Source organism: Salmo salar, chromosome 02, assembly GCF_965601325.2.
Source record: "Salmo salar chromosome 02, fSalSal1, whole genome shotgun sequence".
NCBI lineage: Eukaryota > Metazoa > Chordata > Actinopteri > Salmoniformes > Salmonidae > Salmo > Salmo salar.
This window is the reverse complement of record NC_138292.1, coordinates 32,379,192-32,393,757: the sequence shown is the minus strand read 5'-3', so window position 1 is coordinate 32,393,757 and position 14,566 is coordinate 32,379,192. Positions and strand designations below refer to the sequence as shown.

At 42.6% G+C, this 14,566-nt stretch overlaps 1 protein-coding gene across 1 annotated transcript in view; it reads right to left on the bottom strand.

Annotated features, from left to right (window-relative positions):
* Nucleotides 1-1,411: 1,411 nt before the first annotated feature.
* The window catches only part of LOC106579931 (uncharacterized), a 35,247-nt gene continuing 22,092 nt past the window's right edge, over nucleotides 1,412-14,566 (bottom strand). Inside the window, exon 5 of the mRNA XM_014160338.3 lies at nucleotides 1,412-14,423. Coding sequence (XP_014015813.1) covers nucleotides 14,219-14,423 — 205 coding nt within the window. The 3' untranslated portion in view covers nucleotides 1,412-14,218. The remainder of the gene's footprint in view (nucleotides 14,424-14,566) is intronic.

Genomic DNA, 14,566 nt, shown 5'->3' with positions numbered 1-14,566 from the left:
TGGTGAGATAAGATGGAAAGACACGGAAGTACCGAAGTAGGCGTTTATGCAGATGAAACACAGTAGTTCAGTATTTACAAAATGTAGATCGACCACTGTGTTTAAAAAAAAAAAAGCCCTAATTATCAAATATGGCAACTAAGATATTAGTAGAGAAAGTGTGAAAAATAGAACAGTAATTCAAGTGCTTTGATGTTGTGCCACTTGGACTAGCAACACAGTGGATGAGAGTGATTTGAGGTATTGTTATTGTTATTTGTTATTTTATTAGGATCCCCATTAGCTGTTGCAAAAGCAGCAGCTACTCTTCCCGGGGTCCACAGAAAACATGAAACATAATACAGAATGACATAATACAGAACATCAATAGACAAGAACAGCTCAAAGACAGAACTACATACTCTTTTAAAAAGGCACACGTAGCCTACACATCAATGTATACACAGAAAACTATCTAGGTCAATTAGCGGAGAGGCATTGTGCCGTGATGTGTTGCTTTACCTGTTTTTTGAAACCAGGTTTGCTGTTTATATGAGCAATATGAGATGGAAAGAAGTTCCATGCAATTAGGGCTCTATACAATACTGTATGCTTACTTGAATATGTTCTGGATTTGGGGACTGTGAAAAGACCCCTCGTGGCATGTCTGGTGGGATAAGTGTGTGTGTATAAGCTGTATGTAAATTGACTATGCAAACAATTTAGGATTTTCAAAACATGAATGTTTCTTATAAAAAAAGAAGTGATGCAGTCAGTTTCTCCTCATCTCTTAGCCAAGAGAGACTGGCATGCATTGTGTTTATATCAGCCATTTGATTACAATGAAGAGCAAATGTGCCACTCCGTTCTGGGCCAGCTGCAGCTTAACTAGGTATTTCCTTGCAGCACTGGACCACATGACTGGACAATAATCAAGATTAGACAAAACTAGAGCCTGCAGAACTTGCTTTTTCGAATGTGATGTCAAAAAAGCAGAGCATCTCTTTATTATGGCAAGACCTCTCCATATCTTTACAGCGATTGAATCTATATTTTTTGACCATGGCAATTTACAATCTAAAGTAACGCCAAGTAATTTAGTCTCCTCAACTTGTTCAACAGCCACACCATTAAATTCCAGATTCAACTGAGGTCTAGAACTTAAGGAATGATTTGTACCAAACACAATGCTCTTAGTATTAGAGATGTTCAGGACCAGTTTATTACTAGCCACCCATTCCAAAACAGACTACAACTCTTTGTTAAGAGTTTCAGTGACTTCATTAGCTGTGGTTGCTGATGCGTATATGGTTGAATCATCAGCATACATGGACACGCATGCTTTGTTTAATGTCAGTGGCAGGTCATTGGTAAAAATAGAAAAGAGTAGAGGGCCTAGAGAGCTGCGCTGAGGTACACCACACTTTACATGTTTGACATTCTTTTTTTTATTTCTTTTTTTATTTCACCAGGTAGGCCAGTTGAGAACAAGTTCTCATTTACAACTAAGACCTGGCCAAGATAAAGCAAAGCAGTGTGACAAAAACAACAACACAGAGTTAAACATGGGATAAACAAACATACAGTCAATAGCACAATAGAAACATTGTGTGCAAATGTAAAAAGGCAAAAATAGGCCATAGTGGCAAAATAATTTGAGTTTAGCGTTAACACTGGAGTGATAGATGTGCAGATGATGATGTGCAAGTAAAGATACTGGGGTGCAAAAGAGCAAAAAAACAAAACAATATGGGGATGAGGTAGTTGGGTGGGCTATTTACAGAAGCTGATGCTTATAGTTAGTAAAGGGAGATATAAGTCTCCAGCTTCATTGACTTTTGCAATTTGTTCCAGTCATTGGCGCAGAGAACTGGAAGGAAAGGCGGCCAAATGAGGTGCTGGCTTTGGGGATGACCAGTCAAATATACCTGCTGAGCACGTGCTATGGGTGGGTGTTGCTATGGTGACCAGTGAGCTGAGATAAGGCGGGGCTTTACCTAGCAAAGACTTATAGATGATCTGAAGCCAGTGGGTTTGGCGACGGAAATGTAGTGAGGGCCAGCCAACGAGAGCATACAGGTCGCAGTGGTGGGTAGTATGTGGGGTTTTAGTGACAAAATGGATGGCACTGTGATAGACTACATTCAATTTGCTGAGTAGAGTGTTGGGGGCTATTTTATAAATGACATCGCCGAAGTCAAGGATCGGTAGGATAGTCAGTTTTACAAGGGTATGTTTGGCAGCATGAGTGAAGAAGGCTTGTTGCGAAATAGGGAGCCGATTCTAGATTTAATTTTGGATTTGAGATGCTTAACGTGGGTCTGGAAGGAGAGTTTACAGTCTAACCAGACACCTAGGTATTTGTAGTTGTCCACATATTCTAAGTCAGAACCATCCGAGTAGTGATGCTAGTCGAGCGGGTGCGGGCAGCGATCGGTTGAAGAGCATGGATTTAGTTTTACTAGCATTTAAGAGCAGTTGGAGGCCACTGAAGGAGTGTTGTATGGCATTGAAGCTCATTTGGAGGTTTGTTAACACAGTGTCCAACGAAGGGCCAGAGGTATACAGAATGGTGTCGTCTGCGTAGAGGTGGATCAGAGAATCACCAGCAGCAAGAGCGACATCATTGATATATACAGAGAAAGAGTCGGCCCGAGAATTGAACCCTGTGGCACCCCCATGGAGACTGCCAGAGATCCGGACAACAGACCCTCCGATTTGACACGCTGAACTCTATCTGAGAAGTAGTTGGTGAACCTGGCGAGGCAGTCATTTGAGAAACCAAGGCTATTGAGTCTGCCGATAAGAATACGATGATTGACAGAGTCGAAAGCCTTGGCCAGGTCGATGAAGACGGCTGCACAGTACTGTCTTTTATCGATGACGGTTATGATATCGTTTAGGACATTGAGCGTGGCTGAGGTGCACCCATGACCAGCTCGGAAACCAGATTGCATAGCGGAGAAGGAACGATGGGATTTGAAATGGTCGGTGATCTGTTTGTTAACTTGGCTTTCGAAGACTTTAGAAAGGCAGGGCAGGATGGATATAGGTCTGTAACTGTTTTGGTCTAGAGTGTCTCCCCCTTTGAAGAGGGGGATGACCGCAGCAGCTTTCCAATCTTTAGGGATCTCAGACGATAAGAAAGAGAGGTTGAACAGGCTGGTAATAGGAGTTGCAACAATTGCGGCGGATTTTAGAAAGAGAGGGTCCAGATTGTCTAGCCCAGCTGATTTGTAGAGGTCCAGATTTTGTAGCTCTTTCAGAACATCAGCTTTTGGCTAAAGGAGAAGCGGGGGGGGCTTGGGCAAGTTGCTGCGGGGAGTGCAGAGCTGTTGGCCGGGGTAGGGGTAGCCAGGTGGAAAGCATGGCCAGCTGTAGAAAAATGCTTATTGAAATTCTCGATTATCATCAATTTATCGGTGGTGACAGTGTTTACTAGCCTCAGTGCAGTGGGCAGCTGGGAGAAGGTGCTCTTATTTTCCATGGACTTTACAGTGTCCCAAAACTTTTTGGAATTTGTGCTACAGGATGCAAATTTCTGTTTGAAAAAGCTAGCCTTTGCTTTCCTGACTGACTGTGTATATTGGTTCCTGACTTCCCTGAAAAGCTGCATATCGCGGGGGCTATTCGATGCTAATGCAGTACGCCACAGAATGTTTTTGTGCTGGTCAAAGGCAGTCAAGTCAGGAGGGAACCAGGGGCTATATCTGTTCTTAGTTGTACATTTTTTGAATGGGGCATGCTTATTTAAGATGGTGAGGAAAGCACTTTTAAAGAACAACTAGGCATCCTCTACTGATGGGATGAGGTCACTATCCTGCCAGGATACCCGGGCCAGGTCGATTAGAAAGGCCTGCTCGCTGAAGTATTTTAGAGAGCGTTTGACAGTGATTAGGGGTGGTCGTTTGACCGCAGACCCATGACGGACGCAGGCAATGAGGCAGTGATCGCTGAGATCCTGGTTAAAGACAGCAGAGGTGTATTTGGAGGGCAAGTTGGTCAGGATGATATCTATGAGGGTGCCCATGTTTACGGATTTAGGGTTGTACCTGGTAGGTCCTTGATAATTTGTGTGAGATTGAGGGCATCTATTTTAGATTGTAGGACAGCCGGGGTGTTAGGCATGTCACAGTTTAGGTCACCTAACAGTACGAACTCTGAAGATAGATGGGGGGGGCAATCAATTCACATATGGTGTCCAGGGCACACCTGAGGGCTGAGGGGGGGTCTATAACAAGCGGCAACAGCGAGAGACTTATTTCTGGAAAGGCGGATTTTTAAAAGTAGAAGCTCGAACTGTTTGGGCACAGACCTGGATAGTATGACAGAACTCTGCAGGCTATCTCTGCAGTAGATTGCAACTCCGCCCCCTGTGGCAGTTCTATCTTGACGGAAAATGTTGTAGTTGAGGATGGAAATGTTAACATTTTTGGTGGCCTTCCTAAGCCAGCATTCAGACACGGAGACATTAGAGAAGCTTCCATTAAATAAAACCTTTTGAGTTCTATTAGATAGATAGCTCTGAATCCACGATATGGCAGAGGTTGAAAAGCCATAACACGTAAGTATTTTCAACAACAGGTTATGGTCAATAATATCAAAGGCTGCACTGAAATCTAACAGTACATCTCCCACAATGTTCTTATTATCAATTTCTTTCAACCAATCATCAGTCATTTGTGTCAGTGTAGTACATGTTGAGTGCCCTTCTCTATAAGCATGCTGAAAGTCTGTTGTTCATTTGTTTACAGAGAAATAGCATTGTATTTGGTCAAACACAATTTTTTCCAACAGTTTGCTAAGAGCTGGCAGCAAGCTTATAGGTCTGCTGTTAGAATCAGTAAAGGCTGCTTTACCACTCTTGGGTAGCGGAATTACTTTGGTGTCCCTCCAGGCCTGAGGACAAAGACTTTCCTCTAGGCTCAGATTAAAGATATGACAGATAGCGGTGGCCATAGAGTCAGCTACCTTCATCAGTAGCTAAGTTGTCAAGTTGTCTAAGTTGTCAATGCCAGGAGGTTTGTCATTATTGATCGATAACAATAATTTTCCACCTCCACTAACTTTACAAAATTCAAACTTGCAATGCTTTTCTATCATTATTAGTTTTTTTATGCATGAATACCATTGCTCACTGTTAGTTGTTGGCATTTCCTGCCTAAGTTTGCTCATTTTGCCAATGAAATAATCATTAAAATAAATGGCAACATCAAATGGTTTCGTGATGAATAAGCCACCTGATTTGATGAAAGATGGAGTTGAATTTATCTTTCTGCCCATAATTTCATTTAAAGTACTCCAAAGTTTTTTCCATCATTATTTATATAATTGATCTTTGCTTCATAATACAGTTGCTTCTTTTTGTTGAGTTTAGTCACATCATTTCTCAATTTGCAGTAAGTAAGCCAGTCAGATGTGCAACCAGACTTATTAGCCACTCGTTTTGCCTCATCTCTTTCAACCATACTGTCACGACCGCCATATAAATAATTGGACCAAGGCGCAGCGGTCGGTGCGGACTCCGACCGCAAAACCTGAAACTAGATGGGGAGGGTTAGGGTGGGCAACTAGCGTCGGTGGCGGCTCCGGTGTGGGACGTAGCACCCGCTAAGACCGCGGATCCGGCCATGGAGCCGGGTTGAACGCCATGCCCGGACTGGGCACCAGCGCAGAGGAAGGCTCCGGCCATGGAGCAGGACTAGACGCCATGCCTGGACTGAGCACCGGCACAGAGGAAGGCTCCGGTCATGGAGCGGGACTGGACGCTGTGCATGGACTGAGCACCGGCGCAGAGGAAGGCTCCGGCCATGGAGCGGGACTGGACACCGTGCCTGGACTGGGCATCGGCGCAGTGGAAGGCTCCAGCCTGTACACACGCACTGGTGGACGAGTGCGGGGAGCCAACACAGGTTGCACCGGACTGATGACACGCTCCTCAGGGCGAGTGCGGGGAGCCGGCAGAGGACGTACCGGGCTGGGGAGGCGCACTGGAGGCCTGGTGCGTGGAGCCGGCACAGGTTGCACTGGACTGATGACCCGCTCCTCAGGGCGAGTTTGGGGAGCCGGCACAGGGCGTACCGGGCTGGGGAGGCGCACTGGAGGCCTGGTGTGTGGAGCCGGCACAGGACGTACCGGGCTGGGGAGGTGCACTGGAGGCCTGGTGCGTGGAGCCGACACACGTTGCACCGGGCTGGTGACACACTCTTCAGGGCCAGTGCGGGGAGCCGGCACAGGACGTACAGGGCTGATGACACACTCCTCAGGGCGAGTGCGGGGAGCCGGCACAGGACGTACCGGGCTGGGGAGGCACACTGGAGGCCTGGTGCGTGGAGCCGGCACAGGTTGCACCGGACTGATGACACGCTCCTCAGAAAGCCTGCGCTACAGCATACTCCTAGCCAACACCTCTCTCCGATATCCCTCCTCAAACTGCTCCATCGACTCCCAGACGGTCTCTGGCTCTCTCCTCGGCTCGGCCGACCGCCCCTTGTGCCCACCCCAAACAAATCTTGGGGTTGCCCTTGGGTTGTTTGTGGCCGCGGACCCCGGCGTTGTTGCTGTCCTCCTTTACTCCTCGGCGACTCCCGCCAAGGAAGGGTCTCGCATCCAACTAGTATCTCTTCCCATGACCAACTCTCCTTCACCTCCTGGGCACGCTGCTTGGTCCTGTTTAGGTGGGATATTCTGTCATGACCGTCGTATAAATAATTGGACCAAAGCGCAACGTGAGTAGAGTTCCACATTTTAATGATAGTGAAACTTCCAAAACAACAAAGATATAACGATCGTGAAATACGTAGCGCACATAGGCCCTCATACAAAACAATATCCCACCTAGCAGGTGGGAAAAAGGACACACTAAGTATGATCCCCAATTAGAGGTAACGATATTCAGCTGCCTCTAATTGGGAACCATACACACACACCAACATAGAAATGTAATACCTAGAAAAAACCCTAGTCACGCCCTGACCTAAAAAAACCATAGAGAACCCCGAGGGCTCTCTATGGTCAGGGTGTGACACATACAGTTTTTCAATTCCTCATCAATCCATGGAGCCTTAACAGTTCTAACAGTCAGTTTCTTAACAGGTGCATGTTTATCAATAATTGGAAGAAGCAATTTCATAAATTCATCAAGTGCAGCGTCTGGATGCTCCTCATTAATCACATCAGACCAACAAATATTTTTAACTTCATCCACATCAGAGTCACAGCTAAATCTTTTGATTGATCTCTTATACACTATTTTAGGCCGGATTGTTGGCTTTCCTGGATATAGCCACTATATTGTGATCACTGCATCCAATGGGTACGGATACAGCTTTAGAACAAAGTTATACAGTTTTAGTAAAAATGTGATCGATACATGTGGATGATCTTGTTCCTGTAGTGTTTGTAAACACCCTGGTAGGTTGATTAATAACCTGAACCAGATTACAGGCACTGGTTACTGTAAGAATTTTCCTCTTGAGTTGACAGCTTGATGGTAAACCAGTCAATATTCAGTTCCCCAAGAAAGTAGACCTCTCTGTTTACATCACATACACTATCAAGCATTTCACACATATTATTTAGATACTGACTGTTAGCACTTGGTGGCCTATAGCAACACCCCAAAAGAAAAGGCTTTAAATGTGCCAAGTGAACCTGCAACCACAACACTTCAATAACACCTCCCCCATAAGCTTTTCTGTCTCTTATATAGATGTGATATCCTTGTCTTGCTACTGCTGTATCATCAAATGAATTATCTAAGTGAGTCTCAGAAATGGCTAATATACAGTATGAATGTTATCTGATGTTAGCAAGTTATTGATTTTGTGAACCTTATTTCTAAGGCTACATATATTAATATGGGCTATTTTCAGCCCTTTCCTGGTTAGCTTATCAGAGATAGACATAGTACTGAAAAGAGTAAACAAAGCAAGAGAAATAAATATACATTCAGCAGTCCATTAATCAATTGGTGTGTGTGCTGCAGGGTTGAAGCTATAAACCCATAGGCTTGGCTCTCTCATCCTTTCCAGGTTTCTGGAAGGGAGGGTGGACAATGAGCCTGTCATAACGGATGTAAGCAATATCTCCACACCCTCTGGCAGCTTTCATGGCTGGGATCAGTTCTTTCCTCTTCTGGCGCACAGCTTCAGGATAGTCCTCGTTGAGGAAGATATACTGTAAGTTCCTCTCAAGTTCTTGGCTCTTTACAGAACAGCTACCTTGTCCTTGAACCTCAGGAACTTGACCACTATTGGCCTGGGCCTATCACCTAGGCCAGTGGGGGGTTTTCCAGTCCTGTCGACATTCTCCACCTCAATCTTCCTGTGGTCTATCTTCAATTTCTCAGAGATAATTTCCCTCACTTTGTCCTTAGACTCCATCCAGGTCTCATGTGGAGATTCTGCAATTGCGTCCACAACCATGTAATTCCGCCTTGATTGTCCATCGAGATAGTCTGATTTATCTGTCATTGTTATCATGGATTCACACACAGAACTGATGTCCTGTCTCAATGACTTACAGTTTGCTGTCATCTTGCCGTTCTCCTGTTTAAACTTATCGAGCTGACCCATGCTGGAGATGAAACATGGGCTGTGTCCCAAATGGCACCTTATTCCCTTTATTGTGTATTACTTTGCTGGTCAAAAGTAGTGCAATATAAAGGAAATAGGGGGCCATTTGGGATGCACCTGGATAAGAAGAACAGTACACTCCATCCATACGTCAATTACAGTCAATTGTATTCACTCAGTAGTACAGAATGAACCATCTTGTTATTGAAATGCAGAACATTTTCATTATTCATAGAACATTGATCACTTGTCAATCACTGTTGGGTACAGTAACTAAATGTGTTATTGTTGTGTGGAGTAAATATAATTGTTCAGTCATAACAGTCAACAATATGAAAATATGAGAACATTTAAATCATACCATCTGTGCTTGACCCAGGGGAGAAAAACTGCCCCCTCTCATTGAAGCCACGGAAGTTCAAGGCAGAAAACACGATCCCCCATTATAGTGAATGGAAAAATGTCAATCTTCGTTGTCAATCTTCGTGTAAATAAAAATAAAAAATCTAAGACAATTATGGTACTAATAATTACTTCTCTTACACCATATGTACAGTATGTCCTTCAACCGATTATTTTGAAATCACACACATAAGAAGTTATAAGGACAATTTAGTAGCCAATGGCAGCCTGCAGTATCCCGGTCATCCTTCAACTTAAATTACTCAATGAGAGAGGCAGCACTAAACTTGTCTGCAACGTCCCTTCTTGGAGTAGCTCAAACTGTGCATGTCATGTCTCCATGAATCTCCATCTTAACCGACTTCATTTGGCTTCAATTCGCTGCTGAGTCTTCATAAAGGAATGAATGGTGTCACGTGATCAATGGCTTGGTCCATTATATACAGTCATTGGCTTGACCTTACATACCATAACTCCAAGGAAACGTTTTATTGCAAAGAGATGAATCAACATATTCATACTTGCAAACACCAGTGAATTCCTACCCAAACAAACTCTGAAAAGATTTGGCATGTGTCCCCATATCCTCAAAAAGTTCTACAGCTGCACCATCGAGAGCATCCTGACCGGTTGCATTACTGCCTGGTATGGCAACTGCTCGGCATCTGACTGTAAGGCGCTACAGAGGGTAGTGCGTATGGCCCAGTACATCACTGGGGCCAAGCTTCCTGCCAACCAGGACCTATATACTAGGCGATGTCAAAGGAAGGCCCCAAAAAAATGTCAAAGACTCCAGTCACCCAAGTCATAGACTGTTCTCTCTGCTATTGCATGGCAAGCGGTACCAGACCGCCAAGTCTAGGTCCAAAACGCTCTTTAACAGCTTCTACCCCCAAGCCATAAGACTGCTGAACAATGAATCAAATAGCCACCGGACTATTTACATTGACACTCACCCCCCCACCCCTTTGTTTTTACACTGTTTATTATCTATGCATATTTACTTTACCCATACCTAAAGTACATGGACAAATTACCTGGACTAACCTGTACCCCTGCACATTGACTCTGTACCGGTACCCCCTGTATATAGCCTCGTTACTGTTCTTTTATTGTGTTACTATTTATTTTATGTTTTACTTTAGTTTATTTAGTAAATATCTTCTTAACTCCATTTCTTCAACTGCATTGTTGGTTAAGGGCTTGTAAGTAAGCATTTCACAGCACATGTGACAAATAAAATTTGATTTGAATCTGAAAAGACACTTATGCCAACAGCATGCTACGTGCACATGCTAAAAGAAAGGAACAAGGTGGGTAGATAACTAAGTGAGGCATTGTAGCTAAGCATTTATAAACTAAAAATCAGACCTCCCACCACTTCCCATCCCACCCAGTAACTGGGGTTGCTCATTGCCCTCACCCCCAAAACTACCAGAGACCACCCCTTCCCCATGGGCCTGAATGCAAAGAAAGTAACATTGGTTTGTATGTGTGGGAATTTAGCTGAGATTGTTCTTTACAGAATCAAGTATGTTTGTCCAGGCCTCAATTGTTGATTGACTAGCACCATTCACTCTCGCTAGTGATAATTCTAATGTTATAACTTCTAATAGTAACTGAATCCACTGGCTAAATGGGAGAGAGCGATGTGGTTGCCATCTTAGAGCCAACTATTTTTTACTGCCTGCCAACAGTAATCTTCTGGGATTGATCTAGAGATTCAAGGGGCTATCATCGTTAAGTAATATAATAGATGGAAAGCATTGAATATTTAAATTCATGCACTTCGAAAGGAATGTTGTAACTTTTCCCCAGAAGCATTTAACTGCAGGGCACTCCCACATCATATGAAGGAATGTACCTACCTGATTTAGGGGACACATTGATCAGTTGGGAGATGGGGCAAATTTCATTGTAAAATGTTTCCTTGGTGTTAAATATAGTCTGTGAACAAATTTAAAATGTATAAATTGATGGTTCGGATTATGGGATGTGAAGGTCATATTTTTCCATATTCTGTTCCAGTTAAAGGGTTGTTAAGATTCAATTATATCTGTGGACCATACTTTTTTAATGACTAGCTCAGAATATGAGCTTTCCAAAAGTTGTTTATATATTATAAATCAGTCTTTTTGGGAGATATTTATTTATAAATCCCACCATTGGATGTTTCGGTAGTTGAGTTTCCCAAGGGACACCATAGGCCAGCATAGCTGTCTGAAATGATAAATATTATAGAAAAAGGAGTTGCTTGGTAATGTGCATGCATCTTTCACATTTTGGAATGTTCTCAAACCACTAGATCGGTAGGGGTACAGATTCCATATTTGGACCATTGGGGTAATGCAAAAGGGCGTCCTTCAGATCGCAAGGCATTATTGAGGAATATTGAAGTATGAGCATGCTGTTTTGATTCCCAGTTACATTGGTTTTCAATTTTACGTCAAATAGAAATTGTGTGAACAATAACAAGACCAAAGGTTAGTTTACATTGTTTAAGGAATATATCAGTGAAGACCACCTCTTCCAGGGCAATAGGAGACACCATATTTATACCTATACTCAGCCAGGGGGCAGAATAATCATTTCTAAACCAATTAAGAATGGGGCGAAATGCTAGAGCCTGAAAATACAATTAAAAGTTTGGAATGGATAGTCCTCCTACGTCTTTCCCTCTTTGTAAATGTATACATTTTATCCTGGATCGTTTACCTTGTCATATATATTTTAAAACCACACTATGAATTTTATCCCAATAGCCAGAAGGAGCCATGGGAAGCATTGAACTATATAAATTCAGTCGTGCCAATATATTAATTTTAACAGTAGATATTCTGCCGGTTAAAGCAACTGGGATATTATTACATCTACTGAGGTCACATTGAATTGATTTGAACATTCTGTTAAAGTTTCTGGCAATGGTTTTATCTAAAGAAAGAAATATATATGCTCCCAAATATTTTAAATAGGAAATGATTGGGATTCCATAAGTAGAGAGGGAGTCCTCCATCAGGGTCTTGTGAGGCAGTTGGGCTGATTTGGTTAGATTAATTTAAATTGGATCGCCTTTTCTGCTGCTTCTAGTGACTCTAAACGAAGCAGAACAGATAGTGCCTGTTATAACTATGGCTGAGGGATTGACATATATTATTTTAATAATTGGAGCCAATTCCCATATGTTCCAAAACAGACCAGAGATATTACAGTTCTGTTCAATCAAATGCTTTTTCTGCACCAAGAGATAATACAGGCCAAATTGCTGTTGTTTCTGATTAAGTATCTAAGATATGTAATAGTCGACGAAGGTTATCTGAGGATAAACACTTTTTAACAAACCCGCTTTGGTCCGTGTGGATCAACTTGAGTAAGTAAGTCTCGAGTCGAGACAACAACACTTTGGAAAACAGTTTAATATCTGTGTTTATCAAAGATAGGGGGCGAAAATGAGAACACTGGGTGACATCCTATCCTTTTTTTTATAAAAGCAAAATTAGTGCTGTATTCTCATGTCTCCTAAATTAACTTTTGTGAACAGCTGTATTAATAATTTCGAGCAATAGTGGACCTAATTGATTCCAAAATGTTATATAGACCTCAGGAGGAATATCGTCCCCTCCAGGTGATTTTCCTTTATCATGCTATCCATTGCACTTTTGAGTTCATTGAGAGAGATTTGGGCTCCCAAATGGCTTTTTCTGTTAAGAGAAGAAGAGTTCTTAATTATTTTTGAAAAGCTCTATTCAATCAGATCCACTTTAGCCGACATCTGCATAGCGGTTGTTTTGACGGTGTCAGAGGTGGAACTGCGTTAGAGCTGTCACATCCACAAGTGGCTCGTGGAATTATACCTAAAGCAAGTACAGATTCTGAAATTTAAAGTAGTAAGTGTGGTGGTCAGACAAGCTCATATGTCAAATTTCTAGTTTCTTGATTGAAGAAAATAGAGGTGTACAGTGCCTTCAGAAAGTATTCACACCCCTTGACTTTTTTCGCATTTTGTTGTGTTACAGCCTGAATTTAAAATCGATTAAATTGAGATTGTGTCACTGACCTACACACAATACCCCATAATGTCAAAGTGAAATAATGTTTTTAGAATTCTTTAGAATTCTTGATTTTTTTTTTGAATGTCTTGTGGCTCAGTTGGTAGAGCATGGTGTTTGCAACGCCAGCATGGTGTGTGCAACGCCAGGGTTGTGGGTTCGATTCCCACAGGGGGCCAGTACAAAAAAATATATAAAAAAAAAAAATGCATGAAATGAAATGAAATGTATGCATTCACTACTGTAAGTCACTCTGGATAAGAGCGTCTGCTAAATGACTAAAATGTAAAATGTAAATATAACAGCATACGTGCAAGTCTAAACAGTAAAATATCCTCATTGGTATTAGCAATATGGTTTAAATTACCTTAAACATAGAAAAACATGTCAAATAAATGAATTGTGTCGAAGCCTAAGGGACTGGCCATCTATCCTAAACAGTTAGCCCATAGGAATGCAATGTGCTGTAGCAAGGAAGCAACCCCTGTCCGTAGGTCACTTCAATATATTGTCCATTGTTCATTAATTGGCGTGGAGTCAACATTGTCTAAATGTCCTGGAACATAGGCAATAAGTTCAATGTTCAACAATAATAATAATAATAATTGTGTTCCTTTAACCCAATTGAGAGGGTTTCCTCATCATTGTCTTAGGAGCACAATCTTATAAAAGGTTTGGTATTTTCTTATCGACAAGAAGCCTGGATCCAGTTCGGAAGCTATTCATTGATCTAAAATTTCTCATTTTAAGATTACAGCCAAACGCTTATCTCATATAACAGACATTAAATAAATCTTTCAATCTGCTATTTTTTATTAGAAAATACAAAACTCACCTCATGAACAGGCAAGGGAAGAAGATGGTGCAATTTCAATAACATAATTTGCTTGGCTTGAGGGATGTTGGCAAGATGTATGGACACAACATGGATGGGAAAACATAACCAGCATGGAGCAGGCATACTGTATCTGCGGCCCAAAGAGCACCCTCTTCCCTATATAGTGCATTACCTTTGACCAGGGCTCGTAGGGTGTTTATAGACAATGAAGGGCTGTGGTCATATGTAGTGCACTATATAGGGAATAGGGTGTCATTTAAGACACACCCTGTGTCTTTAGGCTGGCTGGAACCTTGAGGAGGCTTCCATGTCTGTCGCTGGCACCCCCTGCCTGGATTAAATGAATGTGCTGCTGGGTGCCTTCTGGGCCATTGGATTCACAAATCCCTGTTCAGTCTCAGTCTCTTGTCGTGGATGTGCTGCAGCAGAATCCTCCCTCTCTGCTCAACAGTGTGGATGAGAGGTTTCAGGCCACGTGCCCCCCCTCGGCTCTCCCAGAATTCCTTGTCCATATACAGGGAGCTCAGGAGCATGCTCTCCAAGCAGCCAGACTGGAGAACTGATACGGCTCTCTCTGGAAACCTGCCAGAAAAATACAGTAAGACTGTCAAATCCAGACAAATACCAGACAGCGGATATCAAACCCAATTGACTGAGCATATTGTGATGATGTGGGCTATTTTAGTTTAATCTACCAACAGTTATACTGCATCTCTGAAGTATTC